At 45.3% G+C, this 19,501-nt stretch overlaps 1 protein-coding gene across 1 annotated transcript in view; it reads right to left on the minus strand.

The window, feature by feature from the left end:
- Window positions 1-297: 297 nt before the first annotated feature.
- Window positions 298-19,501, minus strand: part of LOC144691123 (ankyrin repeat and fibronectin type-III domain-containing protein 1-like) — a 753,296-nt gene continuing 734,092 nt past the window's right edge. The window contains exons 17-20 of the mRNA XM_078559192.1: window positions 7,284-7,450; window positions 5,920-6,130; window positions 4,402-5,069; window positions 298-585 (exon numbers count right to left, since the gene is read on the minus strand). Coding sequence (XP_078415318.1) covers window positions 298-585; window positions 4,402-5,069; window positions 5,920-6,130; window positions 7,284-7,450 — 1,334 coding nt within the window. The remainder of the gene's footprint in view (window positions 586-4,401; window positions 5,070-5,919; window positions 6,131-7,283; window positions 7,451-19,501) is intronic.

Below are 19,501 nucleotides of genomic sequence, written 5' to 3' on the forward strand. Positions count from 1 at the left end.
AAAAATGGGTGATCAATGGAACTGAGTATCAGGCACTGTGTATAAAGGGCTGATCCAATAACGCCCATTTTGCGCCACTGTCCGAGACAGATTTCTATCCTAAAATCTTTGCTCCTCTCCCTTCACTTTTAATTTTAACACAAAGGCTCTGTCTTTGGTAAAATGAGGAAGTAGGTTCCTATGTGGCCCGTAGCAAGGCTGAATATTTCGGTCTCATGTGACTGGTGGGGGTTTGGTCACACCATAAGAAGAGAGAGTGATGTGGACACCAGTCACTTATGTAGCTCATCCATCATCTCATACTGTTGTTGCTTTACCATACTGCACTAATAGGGGGGAATACTCTTTAATACAAACACATAATTTTCCCTTGGTCCATGGATTCTGTAGAGAAAGGGGCAGAAAGTCATCCTGTAGCCATTTCTCCGTGTTGTCCATGGATAACACCAGGCCAAAGTGATGTAGCTGGTCATCTCTGTAAAACTGGGCATCTTTGTCTCCACTCATTTTCATCGCCGTCTCATTTGTTTCCCTGATCACCAGTTTAACAATCTCTCGTGCTGATGTGTTGCCTGTGACATGAAGCTAGGATCGGAGAAATAGGAACAAGGATGGAAATGAGGTGCTGCTCAAAAATGCATTTAATAAAATCTCCAATCAAGGTTAAGTACAAAAGCAAAATACTGTGGATGCTGGCAATCTGAAATAAAACCAGAAAATGCTGGAAACAATCAGGAAATCCAACAGATCAATGGGGAGATAAACAGAGTTAACGTTTCATGTCAATGAACGTGTGTCAGGGCTTGAAAGGCCATCGAAATTCAAAGAGCACATGGGTGAACTGCAACAACAGTTTATTCCTGTCTGGTGCAAAAGTAAAACAGGAAAGGTGGCCAAACCATGGCTTAGAAGGGAAATTAGAGATAGTATTAGATCCAAGGAAGAGGCATACAAATTGGCCAGAAAAAACAACAGACCTGAGGATTGGGAGCAGTTTAGAATTCAGCAAAGGAAGACCAAGGGATTGATTAACAAGGAGAAAATAGAGTGCGAGAGTAAGCTTGCGGGGAACATAAAAACTGACTGTAAAAGTTTCTATAGGTATGTAAAGAGAAAAAGATTGGTGAAGACAAATGTAGGTCCCTTACAGTCAGAAACAGGGGAATTTATTATGGGGAACAAAGAAATGGCTGACCAACTAAATACATACTTTGGTTCTGTCTTCACAAAGGAGGACAAATGTTGGGGAACACAGGGTTTAGTGAGAGGGAGGAACTGAAAGAAATCAGTATTAGTAGGGAAATGGTGTTGGGGAAATTGATGGAATTGAAGGCCGATAAATCCCCAGGGCCTGATAATCTACATCCCAGAGTACTTAAGGAAATGGCCCTAGAAATAGTGGATTCATTGGTGGTCATCTTCCAAGATTCTATAGACTCTGGAACAGTTCCTACAGATTGGAGGGTAGCTAATGTAACCCCACTATTTAAAAAGGGAGGTAGAGAGAAAACAGGGAATTATAGACCAGTCAGCCTGACATCGGTAGTGGGGAAAATTCTAGAGTCCATTATAAAAGATTTAATAGATGAGCACTTGGAAAACAGTGGCAGAATCGGACAGAGCATGGATTTACGAAAGGGAAATCATGCTTGACAAATCTACGGGAATTTTTCAAGGATGTAACTAGTAGAGTTGACGAGGGGGAGCCAGTGGATGTGGTTTATTTGGTCTTTCAGAAAGCTTTCAACAAAGTCCCACATAAGAGATTAGCGTGTAAAATTAAAGCACGTGGAATTGGGGGTAGTGTATTGAGATGGATAGAAAACTGGTTGGCAGACAGGGAACAAAGAGTAGGAATAAGCGGGTTTTTTTCCGAATGGCAGGCAGCGACTAGTGGGGCACCGCAGGGATCGGTGCTGGGACCCCAGCTATTCACAATATATATTAGTAATTTAGATGAGGGAACTAAATGTAATATCTCCAAATTTGCAGATGAAACAAAGCTGGGTGGGAGGGTGAGCTGTGAGGAGGATACGGGGATGCATCAGTGTGATTTTGACAAGCTGAGTGAGTGGGCAAATGTATCGCAGATACAGTATAATGTGGATAAATGTGAGGTTATCCGCTTTGGTAGCAAAATCAGGAAGGCAGATTATTATCTGAATGGCTATAAATTGAGAGAGGGGAATGTGCAACGAGTCCTGGGTGCCCTCGTACATCAGTTGCTGAAGGTAAGCATGCAGGTGCAGCAGATGGTAAAGAAGACAAATGGTATGTTGGCCTTCATAGCGAGAGGATTCGAATACAGAAGAATGTATGTTTTGCTGCAATTATACAGGGTCTTTGTGAGACCACACCTGGAATATTGTGTGCAGTTTTGGTCTCCTTATCTGAGGAAGGATGTTCTTGCCATAGAGGGAGTGCAGCGAAGATTTACCAGACTGATTCCTGGGATGGCGGGACTGACATATTAGGAGAGATTGAGTCGGTTACGATTATATTCGCTGGAGTTCAGAAGAATGAGGGGGAATTTCATAGAAATCTATAAAATTCTAACAGGACTAGACAGGGTAGATGCAGGAAGGATGTTCCCGATGGTGGGGGAGTCCAGAACCATGGGTCACAGTCTGAGGAAACGGGGTAGACCATTTAGGACTGAGATGAAATGAAATTTCTTCACCCAGAGAGTGGTGAGCCTGTGGAATTCGCTACCACAGAAAGTAGTTGAGGCCAAAACATTGTACGTTTTCAAGAAGGAGTTAGATGTAGCTTTTAAGGCAAAAGGGATCAAAGGATATGGGGAGAAAGTGGGAGCAGGCTGTTAAATTGGATGATCAACCATGATCATAATGAATGGCGGAGCAGGCTCGAAGGGCCGAATGGCCTACTCCTGCTCCTATTTTCTATGTTTCTATGAAATGTTAACTCTGTTTCTCTCTCCAAAAATGCTGATGACTTGCTGCATATTTCCAGCATTTTTTGCTTTTATAAAAAGGTTTAAATAACCTCAGGGGAGTACAATTTCCAGAAGAGAAAGGGCTGTGGCTAAATAACCATAACAACTCCCACCCCAATCACCACACCAACAATCCCCCACCCCAATCACCATAGCAACAACCCCCACCCAATCACCACACCAACAATCCCCCACCCCAATCACCAGAGCAACAACTCCCGCCCAATCACCACACCAACAATCCCCCAGCCCAATCGCCATATCAAGAGCCCTGCCACCCAAATCAGCACCACGACTCCCACCCCATCACCACAACAACAATCCCCTACTCCAATCACCATTGCAACAAACTCTCAACCTAATCATCACATTTACAATACCCTCCACCCCGATCATCATAACAACCCCTCCCCCAATTGTCACAACAACTCCCAACTTAATCACAACACCCCCCACCCCAACCACCAAAACAAAATATTTTCCCCAATTCATCTGACATTTGGCCCTTTGTAAATATTTTCTTCTGAGCTTGGATCTGAAGCACAGTGATGGGACAGTATAGAAGGAACTTTACTCAGTATCTAACCCATGCTATGCATGCCCTGGAGGTGTTTGATGGGACAGTATAGAAGGAGCTTTACTCTGTACGTAGCCTGTGTTGTACCTGCCCTGGGAGTGCTTAATGAGCAGGTACCATATGGATGAGAGGCAGAGTGAAGCTGCACCATACGTTGCTCACTGAAAATATTGCTGGGGGGAGGATTTTATCATGGGCTTCAGAACCCCAATATCAGGACGAAATGGGGGCCCTAAACCCACACTTGCTAGTTGTGAGACCTGCTCAGCAACCTTTTGGGAGATAGCTCCCTAATTGGCTGCCTCCGTGTTCGCCGTCCAATTAAGAATGGCAGGCAAGCTCTTGATGCTGGGCTGGCACCTCTGGAGCCTCAGCAGCCCCACCGGGAGAAGTGAGCACTGCTGAGGCAGGTCAGGAACCATGAAAGCCCTCAACAGATTTTGGTCATTCATGCTTGTGGCCCCTTCTTTGGGGGGGGGGTGGACTTCTGGCTCCGATGGCCACCCAACCTGAGGCATGGCCACCTCCATTGAGCTGGCGGCCTCTGCATATGGCGGCCAAATGCCGGCAAGGTGGCAAAATTGCCTCTAACTAGGCCTTAAATGCCTGCCTCCTTGGAGTAGGAAGCTTACCAACTCCCAGCCCTCCCAATAAAGTTCCCTGTAAGTGGGAATGCATCAGGGAACCATTCTGATGCAGTGCCCCACCCCTTCTCCCCCACCCCTTCTCCCCCACCCCAGCCTTCAAGTGTGCCATCACTAGAGCAAAAATATTCAGCCCACTGGGTCTATATATTGTAGTTGGACAGTGACTTTGAGCCCAAAGGAATATGTCAATTTTGCAGCAAATATTGAAGGGACAGGCATACCTTGACACATATCTCCTTGGACAATCCTGTGTGGTACTGGGGGTAAACTCTTAAACTCACAGAGTTCAGTTTTTTCCCTTCATAGGGTTGTTCTTCTTTCTCCAGAGATTCTTGATGAGGGTTAATCCATTCTGTGGAATCCTGGGATTCAGAATGACTTGTTAGTCTTGAAGTATCCTCAGAATGAAGAGGTGCGTCTGTATTGACAGACACACAGGGCCTATGCCTATTCACACCTGATCCACTGGACTTTTGTTCTGTTGGGCATTCATCCATGGATTCAGGTCGTGACCAACATTTTCTCTGAATATGGAAGGATTGAGTTGGAATATCAAGGCTGCTCGTTCTGACACAATAGGCCTGCCTTTTTTCTGTGATGTGCAAAAGCTCAAGCTGTCTGCTCGGGAGCACAAAGTCACTGTCATAGAGTGCTGTGTGCCTCGCATCCTCACGACTGCTGGTTACTAGTTGTGATTTGAGTTCATGTGCCTGAAGAACATCAGGAGCACTATCACATAGACTGTGGCTGGGTCTTCTGCTGCAGTCAGTGGCTGATGAGCAGATGAGATCGACTTCTTTGGGGCTCTGAGCTCTGCTAGAGTCATAATCACTGTCTGTGGCCAAAAATACCTCTGAAGACCCTTCTTCATCTGATATCCCATGTGAATCTGGTGGGGGGAAACAAATGCATTCAATGTTGTGAGTCCTGCGGCACTGAGTGCCCTGGATTACCTGCAGACATGAGTGGAACAGCAGTCAGCCAGATTACATAAGAATAATGTTTAGGGAGAGAGAAGCCCATTTGATCCATTAAGCATTGTAAATAAAATAATACTTTATGTCCAGTTTCATTTTGTGGCTGTTTAAATCTCATCATCAGAAAGAAAGTAGTCAAAATCCTGGAATGGCAGAGAGTACAGCTTATGTGGACAGCCAAAGGTGAGGTATGGGGGGGAAGAAGGTCAGGGATCAATGGAACCTTTACAGAAATGGAAAAGTACAGTTTGGTGCCTGGTCTGTGTTGTACTAGCTGATTTCAGCTAAGGCTGCACTTGGAAAACCGCAGTTGGCCTTAGCTGGGAGGAGAAAATAAGCAACTGTCCTTTTCTTGATCACCACCTAGTGCCTCCATGCAAAGTACATGCATGAACGTTCGGTGAGGAAAGTGACAGGCTCAATGATGTTCAGTAATGGAGCATAACCAGTTGTTACTCACTGTATAACCTTTCACATGAAAAATGGCTATTAATGTGAGATATTGCAGGCCACTAGCACAGGCAGATCCCATAACAGACAGCGGTTCAGGGAAGAATTTGGTGCAAAGAAATTCCATCAGCTCACTGACATGGAGCTGTGAAATTGGATGGGCCGATTGGAGTCAATGAGCTTTTATTTAAACAACAGAGCAAAGTAATAGACCAAAATAGCCTCTTTCAAAGTTTGAAAAAAATTCACATTCAATGTTTTAATCATGACCAGGGCTTGAATGTGCCCAGTGCTGTTTCATACCAGACTTACCAGTGGGATGTTTACGACTGGTCTCTGGGGAAGGGGTTGGGGAGGGCAAATAATCTAGGTTGGATGAAATGGATTGCAGATTGTCCTTTTTTATATCTGTGGTAAAATCCATCAGCCAGGTCAATGGAATGCCCCCTGGAGGCTGCTTGTACCTTGCGTACTGTAGAACATCCATTATCCAGCGCCTCTCCCGCCAGATCTCCTCCATTTGCTGAAAAACGTCAGAGGTTAATAACGAGATAGTATGGTATCTCTCAAACAAACAAGTTACAGAAAGCTATACTGTACATCATCACTCAATAAACATCCTGGAATAAGCAAACTGTCAGTTTTAATTCTTATTTGCTAGCAAAATTAAGGGATGTTTGTGCTGGGGGATGGAATACTTTTTATTTCAGGCTCCCAGTGCCTGCATTAGATAATCCCTGATCAGGTACAGCGTGGATTAGGGATGTGGGTCAGAGTAATGGCCCCTCTACACCAATGCTATCAATGTACCTGATCTTCAAGTTAGGAAGTGTACCCACCACTGTGTCACTTTTTTTTATTTCTTAGAATAGAAATTCCACAGACTTTCTGAAGTAGATTGCCAACTGATGCAAAATGATGGACAGTTTGTGCACTGGACCGTGGCACTGAGACAGTCCAAACTCATTTATGTCAGACTCTCCCAGCCAGAAGACAGAAGAAGCTTTCATTGCATCAGTCTGACCTGGGTTTGCTGCCCGGATTCTCAACGTATGCTCCTGTTATACAATATTGTGACCAGCATCATTAACACCTACAATTTACCTGGTATTTTAAGGAACATGTTCAGGAGATATTCCAGATACCTCTGTTCCATTTCTCCCAGGCACTGGGACTGTCAGCAAAATGTACTTTACATTTTTAAAAACTTTGATTCAAAAAGGCATCAGGAATCCTGGAGTGTTTTTATCCTCTGGAATTTACTGCTCTTAGAACAATAACAAACTAAGGAATTTTTAAGATGAGCACATATTTAAAGAGATACCATCATCCCACAATGTTATGGCTTGTAAACATATAGCTCACTCAGCATAATCCAATGTGTAAGCAATAATCTGTTCCATTTAGCACATTCTGAGTAAACTGTGATTGTTTAATCTATTGGCAGAACATGTTGGATGGTATTGATGTTGAGAGGCTGTTCTAAATTATTGCCATTTAATTACTCACCAGTTTTCCCATAATAAGAGAGCAAACATCATCAATTGATGGAGCACCCAGCCTAAATCTTTGTCTGTCCTCAGTTAAATATCCAGGACACTCACTGACAAAGGGTGTGATCTTTTCACCTTTGTTGTACAGATGCAACAATGACTGGACATTAGAATCCTGCTCACCTGAGTAAAGTCCTGGACTTGCTGATGCCTCTGTTTAGCTGCCACGACCTCAGAGTCAGAAAATGCCTCCCTCAGTGCCTGCTGGGAGAGGAGCAAATCCAACTCCAGCAGTGCTGACACTTGGCAATACTGGCTGATGAAAGCTTTATCATAGGTGAAGAAGTGAACTGAAAGACAGAAAACAGACTTTTACACTCAGCTTTATTAATACCCATAGAGTGGATTGTACTGCAACACTCAAAGATGGTTCAAAACTCCCAGCCTGTAGTGCCGACACCTCAATCTTGTAAACTGACATTCAGGTTTGCTCATCAGATGTTGACACAATTTCAGCAAAAACAAGATAAAAATGTTACACTTTTCTTAAAATAAATTCCAGAAGAATTGACAAGAAAATTCCAACAAAAAGAAATTAAATGTATAATTTATGGAGTATAATGCATCAGTGATCTTAATGTTTCAGTGTCTAAGTCATTTGTCCAGTTTTCTGCCGAGGTCTGTCTCAGCATTATTAGACAACTTATTGCCAAAGCTACCGTATTGAAAGGAACATGTGACATATTGTTACTGCAATTCTGTGAACTCGTATGTTTTCTTGTGGAACATTGAGTTGAATTACAGCAGTGAGTGTCAGTAATACTGACAGCCTAGGGGTGTCTGTGTTACTGTGTTGAGGTTAAACTGTGTCTACTGCTGAGTTAAAGAGAGGTGTTTTCCTGGAGCTTAACATAGAGAGAAACACCATTTCACCAATATAGGGTGGAATCATCCCAGATTTGCACTATGTGCGGTAGCGGGCATGAAAAAAAATCACTTTACCCGCCAGCCAGTTTTCCCGCCGTATCATCCCCCTCCAGGCACATCCCACCTCATTAATAATGTGTTCATGGGAAACGTGCTGGATCGCTAGTGGGTGGGCTTGGATTTGCCCGCCACACCGTGACCTCAACGCTTCCTTGCTCTGGGCGCCATATTTAAAGCACACTAGTGCGCAGCCTACTTCATGTCTACAGACCAGGAGTGCTCCAGGTGACAGATGGCTCCAAAAGCAAAGAAGATAGCAGCCCCAAATTTAATGGCAGCGCTCTGGGGCACCTGCTGGACACAGTAGAAGGCCATCGTGATATCCTGTACACCCGCTCTGGCCGCAGGAGGTCCACCAGAGTCAGCAATCCGGCCTGGGAGGCGGTGGCAGTGGCAGTCAGCGCCACTGGTGCATAGAGGAGGTCAGCCATCCAGTGTAGGAAGAGGATGAATAATCTCACCTGTTCCGCCAGGGCATGTCAACCACCTCATCACTCTCAACTCACACACTCCCAAACCCATCACACATCCACAGGTATCTCACACCTCAGGGGACAACACCACTAACTCTCACACAAACCCTCACATTTCCACCAGGCTCATATCCTCTGGAGCTCGCATCCTCATCCCATCCATGGCTCCGCTCGCCACACAAATATTCCACATAGTGCCATGTGTCCTGCTCACACTCTCCCCATCTGTTTTCATGCAGGAGAAGCTGGCTTGCAACAGCAGGGAGAGGTCCCAGACCGGGGGCGGGGTGGTCCAATTTAGGCCCCTCGTTCACTTTGAGGAGCGTGCCATTGCACTGACTGATGAGGATGTGAACCGTGCCTGCGGCAATGGTGAGATCGGTGGTGAACACCCATGTGAGGATGCTGCACCATATCATCTCTCTCTCAGCACAACTGTGAGTGCTCTCTCTCCTGTTTTTAACTCTGCTGCCATGCACTAATTATCTCTACTTTGGTAAACATGGAGCTCTGCCAAGCGACTTGACACCCTCAGCCTGCCAGTCCCTCAGCTCCATCCACGTCCTCACCTCCAGCAAGGAGGACACCTCCTCCATTGAAGAGGAATCTCTGAACTGGAAATAAGCAGCCTGGAAGACCCGTCACAGTGCTTACCCACAACCTCCATCAGCACAGACACACACCTCAGTGGGACCTAGATCTAGAGAAGGCTTGGGTTTACAATCTGGTGGTCACCGCGCAGACATGTGTCTGAAGCAGGAGGAGCCAGGTTCAGCCGAGCTCCCTGACACTCGGAGGACTGCTGGGGAAGAGGCATCTGTGAGGTCCCAGTCAGATGACGAGCCTCTGAATTGATGAATTCCAACTCATCATGGAGAGTCGGTAGAGGTGGGGGAACATCGCGCAGAGCCATTGGAAGCCCTCAACAGAGTGGCACGCGAGTGAGAGGAGTACATCTGCCTGCTCACTGATGAAGTGGTGCCCACATGTGCGCGTATGGAGGTTTCCAAGCAAAGGTTGGAGGGCGCCATGAAGACCCTGGTCCAGCAGAACGTAGAGATGTGTGCAGACCTGCACTCCAAGATGGTGGCCATGGGTGAGTTCCTGCGGTGGTAATCCGAGAGGGAAATGGGGCACCTCGGCATCCCTCCAGGTGCTCTTTCCTCTCAAGGAGTCAGACCAGGGCCTTCAGGCACCCGAAGGAAGGGGGAGCGGCAGCTGGACACCCATGGGTCATCCACTCAGGATCTCAGAAGTTGTCCGCTCTGACCGAGTCCCCTTTGCCTGTGATGTCCTCAATCTCATCCTCTGTCACCGCAGAGGGAGCAGCTGGCCCACAGGAGGACAGCCAAAGCAAGCCTGAGCCCTCATGACCTTGGCTCTCCAAGGACGCACAACTAAGTCATCAGAGGCAACAGAGCAAACCATTTCACAAGCTGTCTCCATCCCTGCTGCAGATGTCAGGGCAGCACCTAGTGGTTGCATTGCTGAACACATTTTGTCACTTTATAATCTGAAAATATATTCACTTTCACTGGATAATGTGTAATGTTGTCTTTCAGCTTCTTTTGCAGGCTTTGCGGGTCCTCCCACTGAATACAGGACCAACAGTGATTCTGGAGGGAGAAGTGTGTGTGTGGCACTCTCCCACGCATGCGGAGCCTTTATCCATCATACTCATCTGACTGTCCCAAGCATTTTCAATGTTGTCTGCTGGGGTTCTCTTTCAGTTGTCCAACTGAGCTGGTCTGCATCTCCACCCACCCACTGATTGCGCTCCCATGCAGCACCTATGCTTATCCAACATGAGTCTCCGCTCAGTTTCGATTTTGACAACCATGATTGTAGTGAAGTTTTGAATCAGCTCCCCCCTCCTTTCCCCTCCACCAGTCACCCATGTCCTCTCCCCCATCACTGTCGAACCCCCGGCATCACATTCCACCTCCCCACCATCACCTACCAACCTGAACCCTTGTCTTTTCAGGATGTCCAGGTACCCTATCTTCCTGAGAATCTCACCCCCATCCACACTGGCCACTCCGGCCTCCTCCCTCCCACCCCTCAGGGTTCATGTCTGCCCCCCAGTCCCCACCAACCGTCCGTGATGTCCCTTCTAACACTACTGATGCACCCTCACCCTTCTGCCCTCCTGACTCCTTCTGCCCCCTCTCACACTCACCATTCCCTTCTACCACACCCATCCTCAGTTCACTCCCTAGGAGGTAGTCATTGACTTCACAGACCCCTCCCTTGCACGTTCACCTGGACATCCCTCCCCTACTCCCTCCTCCACCCTTACTCCCTCCTCCCCCAGGTACCTTGCCCCTCCGAACTCCCTCCTCCCCCGGACACCTTCCCCTCTCCGAACTTCCTCCTCCCCCGGACACCTTCTCCCCTCCAAACTCTCTCCTTCCACCCGGACACTTTCCCCCTCCAAACTCCCTCCTCCTCCCTGACATCTTCATCCCTCCAAAGTCCCTCCTAGCTCAAGACATCTTCCCCTCTCCGAACTCCCTCCTCCGCCCCAGACACCTTCCCCCTCCGAGCTCCCTCCATCCCCCGGAGACCTTCTCTCTCCGAACTCCCTCCCTTACATCTTCCCGTCCTTAATCCTTCTCCACTTGCTGCATTCTCCCCTGTTACACCCTCCTCCCCCATACTCCTTTCTCCCCCTCCCAACCTCACCCCCCCCGACACCTTTGTCCCCCTCTCCCAACCTCGATCCCCTGACACCTTCGTTCCCCGAACCTAACCCCACCCTGTTACACCTTCCTCTCCCAGTCATACTGAGATCTTCCTCTCCGACCTCCCCCAGTACACGTTCCCCTCCCACTCACAACTAGACCTTCCTCTACCTCCACCTCACCAATCATCTGTAGCAGCCTATGGCCAAGACCATGATGTTCCGAAGCAGACCCAAAGCATCAACAGAGACCTCCCACCTTCTGTGAGCTGCTTCACAGCGGAGCTACATTCATCAGAATCCACCCAGCTTGTGATGCACATTTTCCTATAGGGCTCCAGCATCTTCTCGTATTTCTGTGATCTGAGCAAGGCCCTAAAGGTGAGTCCCGACTTCTGCACATCTCGCTTGTCCAGACGTGTTCTGGGCCGGTGTGTTTTCTCGTGTCTTCCTAATCTAAATCTGTCATAATCTTTTACACCTCTATGAAATCTCCCCATAATCTCATTTTGCTTCCGGGAAACCAAACACAGCTTCACCAACCTAATCTTGCAGCTAAAATCTCTCATCCCCAGAACCATTCTGATACATCTCCTCAGCATCCTCTCAAGGATCCTCACATCTTTCCTCAAGCGTGGTGACCAGAACTGGATATAATACTCTAGTTGTGGCCTAATCAGAGCTTTATAAAGGTTCATCAAAACATCCCTGCTTTTGTACTTAATACCTCTATATATGAAGCACAAGATCCTATATGCTTTGCCAACTACTCTCTCAATATGTCCTGCCACCTTTAAGGAGCTATTCACATGAACCCCCAGATCCCTCTGTCCCTGCACACTCTTCAGAACTGCTCCATTAAATATATACCCCCTCAGCCTACCCCTTCTGCCAAAATGCATCACCTCACTATTCTCTATATTAAATTCCATTGCCACTTGGCTGCAATTCTGCTCTTCTGTGTCTCATTGCAATTTGTATCATCCTCATTGTTTACCCCACCTCCAAATTTGCTATCATCGGTAAATTTTAGAAATTTTACTCTATATTCTAATATCTAAGTCATCTATGTATATATCAAAAACACAGTGGTCCTAGCATAGAATCTTGGGGAACACCATTGTCTAACACCCTTCAGTCTGAAAAATGACCATGTACCACGGGTCACTGTTTTCTGTCCTTAAGCCATTTTTTTTCATCCAGGCTGACAATGACCCTCTTATTCCTTGAGCCACAATTTTGTTCACCAGCCTTTCTTGTGGTACTTCATCAAACACTTTCTTAAAATTCATATAGACAACATCCACTGCATTTTCTTCAATAATCTTCTATATTACTTCATCAAAAAAAATCAATTAGATTAGTCAAGCATGATCTGCCTTTTACAAATATGTGCTAGCTTTCCTTAAATAACTCAAACCTTTCCAAGTCCCTGTTGATAATTTTTCCTGACTATTGTTTCTGAAATCGTACTCACCACTGGTTTTAAACTGACTGGTCTGTAGTTACTAGGAATGTACTTAACACCGTTTCTTGAGCATGGATGTCACATTTGCCACTCTCCAATCCTCTGGCATCTCCCCTGTACTAGGGAAGATTGGAAGATTATGGAAAGCCCTTCCACTATCTCCACTCTCATTTCCTTTAGCAACTTGGGATGCAAGCCATCAGGACCAAGGAACTTATCTCTAAGCGTATAGTCAGCCTTTCCAGTATTTCCTTCCTCCCAATTTTCACCCCATCCATTACTTCTACCATCTCAATTCTATTGATATTCTGTCAGCATCCGCTTTCTTAGTAAGCACTGATACAAAGTACTGATTAAGTATTTGAGTATTGCCCTGCGCCTCAATGCACATATCATCCACTTTGTCCCTAATAAGCCCCACTCGGTCTCTTACCATCTGCTTATTATTTATATGCAGGTAGAAGATTTTTGGGCTAGCTTTTACATTAACTGCCATTCTATTCTCGTATTATTTCTTTGCCAGTCTTATTTTCTTCTTAATTTCCTCTCTCAAAATACAGTATTTGTATTTATATGATAGCAACATATCAGGAGTACAAACTCTTTCGAGTTATCAACAGTCACAGATTGCAACTCTTTCGAGTACTATCACAGTTCTTGGTTTTTCCGAGAGTGGGACATGAACCCACAACCCTCTGATTCGAAGGTGAGGGTGCTATGAACTGAGCCACAGCTGACACCTCTATATCAGGAGTACAAACTCTTTCGAGTTATCAACAGTCACAGATTGCAACTCTATCGAGTACAATCACAGTTCTTGGTTTCCGGGAGTGGGACACGAACCCACAACCCTCTGATTCAAAGGCGAGGGTGCTATGAACTGAGCCACAGCTGACACCTCATATCAGGAGTACAAAAATTCTTTCGAGTTATCAACAGTCACAGATTGCAACTCTATCGAGTACAATCACAGTTCTTGGTTTCCGGGAGTGGGACACGAACCCACAACCCTCTGATTCAAAGGCGAGGATGCTATGAACTGAGCCACAGCTGACACCTCATATCAGGAGTACAAACTCTTTTGAGTTATCAACAGTCACAGATTGCAACCCTATCGAGTACAATCACAGTTCTTGGTTTCCGGGAGTGGGACACGAACCCACAACCCTCTGATTCAAAGGCAAGGGTGCTATGAACTGAGCCACAGCTGACACCTCATATCAGGAGTACAAACTCTTTCGAGTTATCAACAATCACAGATTGCAACTCTTTTGAGTACAATCACAGTTCTTGGTTTCCGGGAGTGGGACATGAACCCACAACCCTCTGGTTCAAAGGCGAGGGTGCTATGAACTGAGCCACAGCTGACACCTCATATCAGGAGTACAAAATTCTTTCGAGTTATCAACAGTCACAGATTGCAACTCTTTTGAGTACAATCACAGTTCTTGGTTTCCGGGAGTGGGACATGAACCCACAACCCTCTGATTCAAAGGCGAGGGTGCTGTGAACTGAGCCACAGCTGACACCTCAATATCAGGAGTACAAACTCTTTCGAGTTATCAACAGTCACAACTCTTCCGAGTACAATCACAGTTCTTGGTTTTCCGGGAGTGGGACATGAACCCACAACCCTCTGATTCAAAGGCGAGGGTGCTGTGAACTGAGCCACAGCTGACACCTCAATATCAGGAGTACAACATGAACAGGCTAGGCAAGGCAATTAACAAGCCAATTGCAGGGGAGAAATGTGGAACCATTTCTTGATTCAAATGTGGAGTGTATAATTGTAATTGTGGGGGAGAACACTAACAGACTTTCTGTGGAACAAGGAGCTCAAATATGCATAGAAGCAACCAATAAGACTATAGGTCATTGAAATAGTGAACTTGATATCAATCATTGACAAGACTTGGCAAAACATTGGTGTAGAATATAAAGAAAAGCACAAAGTTAAGGCATTGACATTACTATAATGCAGCAGCACAGCACATCCAAATGTGAAGCAAAGTAATAATTGTCAAAGGTATATGCAAAATATACTTCAGAGTTTCTCAGGGTAGTGTCCTAGGCCCAACCATCTTCAGCTGTTTCATCAATGACCTTCCCTCCATCATAAGATCACAAGTGGGGTTGTTCACTGATGATTGCACAATGTTCAGCACCATTCGCAACTCCTCAGATACTAAAGCAGTCTATGTCCAAATGCAGCAAGACCTGGACAATATTCAGGCTTGGGCTGATAAGTAACCTTCATGCCACACAAGTGCCAATCAATGACCATCTCCAACATGAGTAAATCTAACCACTGCCCCTTGACATTCAATGGCATGATCATCGTTGAAACCCACACTATCAATGTCCTGAGGGTTACCATTGACCAGAAACTGAACTGTGGCCAAAAAGGCAGGTCAGAGGTTGGGAATTCTGCAGAGAGTAACTCACCTCTTGACTCCCCAAAGACTGTCCACCATCTACAAGACACAATACTGGGTGAAATGTGATGGAATACTCTCCACTTGCCTGGATGAGTGCATCTCCAACAACATTCAAGAAGCTTGACACCATCCAGGCCAATCATCCTTGATTGGCACCTCATCCACCACCTTCAACATTCAATCCCTCCACCACCAATGCAAAGTGGCAGTAGTGTGTACCATCTACAAGATGCACTGCAGCAATTCACCAAGGCTCCTTCAACAGCACCTTCCAAACCTGCAACCTCTACCACCTAAAAGGACAAGTGCAGCAGATACATGGGAATACAAAATACCTTCAGATTTGTAATAAATACCCTTGCAGCAATAATACACACTCTTACAGCAGTATTAAACACCCTTGCATCTGTACTAAAAACCCTTACAGCAGTAATAATTACCCTTACAGGAGTATTAAGCATCCTTACAGCAGTAATAAATACCCTGACAGCAGTAGCAGACATGCTTACATCAGCAATAAGCACCCTTACAGCAGTAATGGACTCCCCACATAACACAACCTTTATCAATTGACAACCCATTCTTACACATAAAAAATGGCCTGATTTCTAAATCCAGTATCTGCGTTGGCCATCCATTTGCAATATAGTCATATACCCTTGCCAATACAGGGTCCCTATGAGTTGTTCCACCAATGTAATTTGCTATGACTGGCAACTCATCTACATGTGAAAAGGAAAACACATCTGCATCTGATGGGGATGGTAATCTAGACATTGCATTGGCATTACAATGGTCTTCTGATTGATTGTACTTAATGCCATACTAATAAGCAGACAAAATCAAAGCCCATCTCTGTACTTGGGCTGCACTTAAAGTTGTAACAGGAGACTTTGGATTTAAAGTAACCGTCAGTGACTTATGACCAGTTTTGATCATGAAACTAGACCATACAAGTATTTAAATCTTCTTACTTCAAAAATCAAAGAAAATGCTTCACGTTCTGTCCGAGCATAATTTTGCTCACTGAGGGTGAGTGAGGCAAATGCAATTGGTCTCTCCTCACCATTATCCAACACATGAGAGATCACAGCACCTGCTCTGTAACTTAATCATTTGGACACATCATAATGTACCAGCATTGTACCATCTACCAATTGACTTTTACACAACTTAAATGCTTTGTCACACTCCTTTGTCCAAATCCATAGAACACCCTTCCTTAAGAACAGCAAATATGTAGGCAAATCTCTAAGTGCAAAAACAGTAGGGCAGTAATAGTAGGGGATTTTAACTACCCCAATATTAACCCACATGGCAGACTGGTTAAAAAAATAAAAGCCCTTGGGATCCAGGGGAATATAACAAGCTGGATACAAAATTGGCTCAGTGGCAGGAAACAAAGGGTGATTGTTGATGGATGTTTTGTGACTGGAAGGCTGTTTCAAGTGGGGTTCTGCAAGGCTCAGCACTAGGTCTCCTGCATTTTGTGATGTATATTAATGATTTGGTTTTAAATGTAGGGGGAATGATCAAGAAGTTTACAGGCAACACAAAAATTGGCTGCGTGGTTGATAGTGAGGAGGATTGCTGTAAACTCCAGGGAGATATCAACGGACTGGTCAGGTGGGCAGAAAAGTGGTAAATGGAATTGAACCCAGAGAAGTGTGAGGTGATGCATTTGGGGAGGTCAAACAAGGCGAAGGATTGCTGTTATGACCACAGCTGATGTTATTTGTTGAACAAGCCAAATCCCAGAGGGAAACTTGTCTTACCGACACAACCTTTTTTTGTATTTTGAAAATGAGAGGAAAGATACTGATCCCAGAAACATAGAATCCTAAGAACACTTTTAGGATTTTAAAATTAAAAGATATATTAACAAAAAGGAAAAAAAAAACTTAAGCACACAAGATTAAAGTTACACAGTTAAAATAAGTCATACAAAACATCCCCCCAAAAAACTCACTTGATCACACAAATAAACTTCTTGGCAACAGCTCCCTTATAGATTTTTAACCATAAAGATCCAATAATATTACCCAAGATAAAAACTGCTGTCACTTTAGTAAAGGTGCACCACACGATTCTCTTCCACTCTGCTGTGGAAATCCAAGGGAATAACTTTCCCCCCGTTGGGGTGGGGGGAAGTGTAGGAGCGGGCGTGGGCAGGTGTGCCTCCAATCAGCGCCCCCAATCGGGGGCACGCCGCCATTTTACGTGGTGGGCCAATTAAGGCCTGCCCAGCGTGACATCTGCCAGGAAGTGCTATGTGCTCCCTGTGCGGACTGGGGGGGGGGGGAGAGAGTCCCTCAGCTGAGAGTGCACTCTTTCACGCATGCGTGCGAAAGAGCGCACTCATCTCCCTGAGGCTAAGTGCTGCCTCAGGGAGATCGACACCAAATTTAAAAATGGTAAAGGGGCACAAACAAAATTTCCCTGACATATCCCCTCATGTGACACTTAAGGTTGGACGGGCAGGTCCATTAATTATATCAATTACTTTTTAAATGGCCTCAATAGGCCGTTGACAGGTCGGCAGGCGCACAGCTGATTCGGCTGTGCCCCAGCTGACCTGAAAATTGAAATGACGCGGGGGGACGTCCGGAGTTCCACACGGCGTCATCCCGAGTCATTTTACGCGTCAGCAAGCGAACCCGCCCCGTGCTCGCCGACCTAAAGATCCTGGCCCAAGAATATTCAGAAACAAGACTGCTTTCTGATCAAAAACATTCCTGGTTTCTAGATGGATGCTTCAGATTTCGTACCTTCTCTCAGCACAGAGCTGGTCCCAGGATATCTCCCCGACACAGCCAAAACAACCGTAAACATCTTTCCTTAAATATCTTTTTTCCCTTTCATCTTAGATTCCTTGTTCTCAGCACCTTTTTGAACTCAACTTTTCCAAAATATAAAAATCTTTCATGTCTTCCTATTGCCTCCGCTTTCGGGTCAAATATAATTGAATAACCTTCCCTTGTTTACTTATGAAACCTTTGCAAGTTGTAAAAGTCCCTTGTCACTTCTAAACTCTCCTTTGAAATTTAACAGCTGGAAAGTCAAGTCATTATTCTATCACCTAATACAAATTTTAAAACTCAGCCTATTTACTTGCAAATCCACTTCACCAGAGCCTCTCATTACAAATGCATACATCTAGAGCCTTTATCTTTCATCTCTCAGTTCCCACAGAAAATCTGTCTTTACTAACCTTCCATCAGTTTAATTAATCATGCACACACACACACAGCCTTCTTTACAGAATACCGCCATATTCCCAAAATTATTAGAAAAAAAAACATTATTTTCACAATTACACAATAAATGGGAGGATACTGAGTGAGAAGTGTAGAGTAAATGAGGGACCTTAGAGTGAATGTTCACAGATCCCTGAAAGTAACAGGGGAGCTTGATAAGGTGGTTGAGAAGGCAAAAGGAATCCTTTCATTTATTAGTCGAGGCATAGAATATTAGAGCAGGGAGGTTATGATGGAACTATATAAAACATTAGTTAGGTCACAACTTGAGTACTGTGTGCAGTTCTGGTCACCTCATTACAGAAAGGATGTAACTGCATTAGAGAGGGTACAGAGGAGATTTAATGAGGGTGTTGCCAGGACTGGAAAATTGCAACAAGAGGAAAGATTGGAGAGGCTGGAGTTGTTCCACTTGGAACAGAGGAGGCTGAGGGGAGATTTGATTGAGATGTACAAAATTGTGAGGGGCCTGGATACGGTGGATTGGAAGGGCCTATTTACTTTAGCAGAGAGGTCAATGAATGGGGGTATAGACTTTAAGTGATTGGTAGAAAGATTAGAGGGAGATGAGGAAAAACCTTTTCACCCAGAGGGTTGTGGGGGTCTGGAACTCACTGCCTGAAAGTGTAATAGAGGCAGAAACCCTCAACTCATTTAAAAAGTGTCTGGATATATACCCCAAGCGCCGCAACCTGCAGGGCTACGGACCAAATGCTGTAAAGTGGGATTAGGCTGGGTGGTTCATCTTTTGACTGGTGTAGACATGATGGGCCAAGTGGCCTCTTTCTTTGCTGTCAACTTTCTATGATTCTATGGCTGGGACTTTCTGTGCCCGCTGGCATCGGGTGTGTTCAGTGATGTGAGTGGACAATATGGCGCGATTGGTTTTGCAACGGCATGAAACCAGTTTGCGATTGTACACTCAGCCCGCTGATGGCAGGCCACGTTTCCCACCATCAGAGGCCGGGAACCTCATTGTAATACATTTGCATATCATTATTAGGCTAGCCCGCTGGAATCATCCCCCTTGCTGGATTGTCCTTCCGCATTGGAAGGAAGGCCCACTGATGTGTTTCACAACAGCATATAAAAAGC

This window comes from Cetorhinus maximus, chromosome 15 (assembly GCF_964194155.1).
Source record: "Cetorhinus maximus chromosome 15, sCetMax3.hap1.1, whole genome shotgun sequence".
Classification (NCBI taxonomy): domain Eukaryota; kingdom Metazoa; phylum Chordata; class Chondrichthyes; order Lamniformes; family Cetorhinidae; genus Cetorhinus; species Cetorhinus maximus.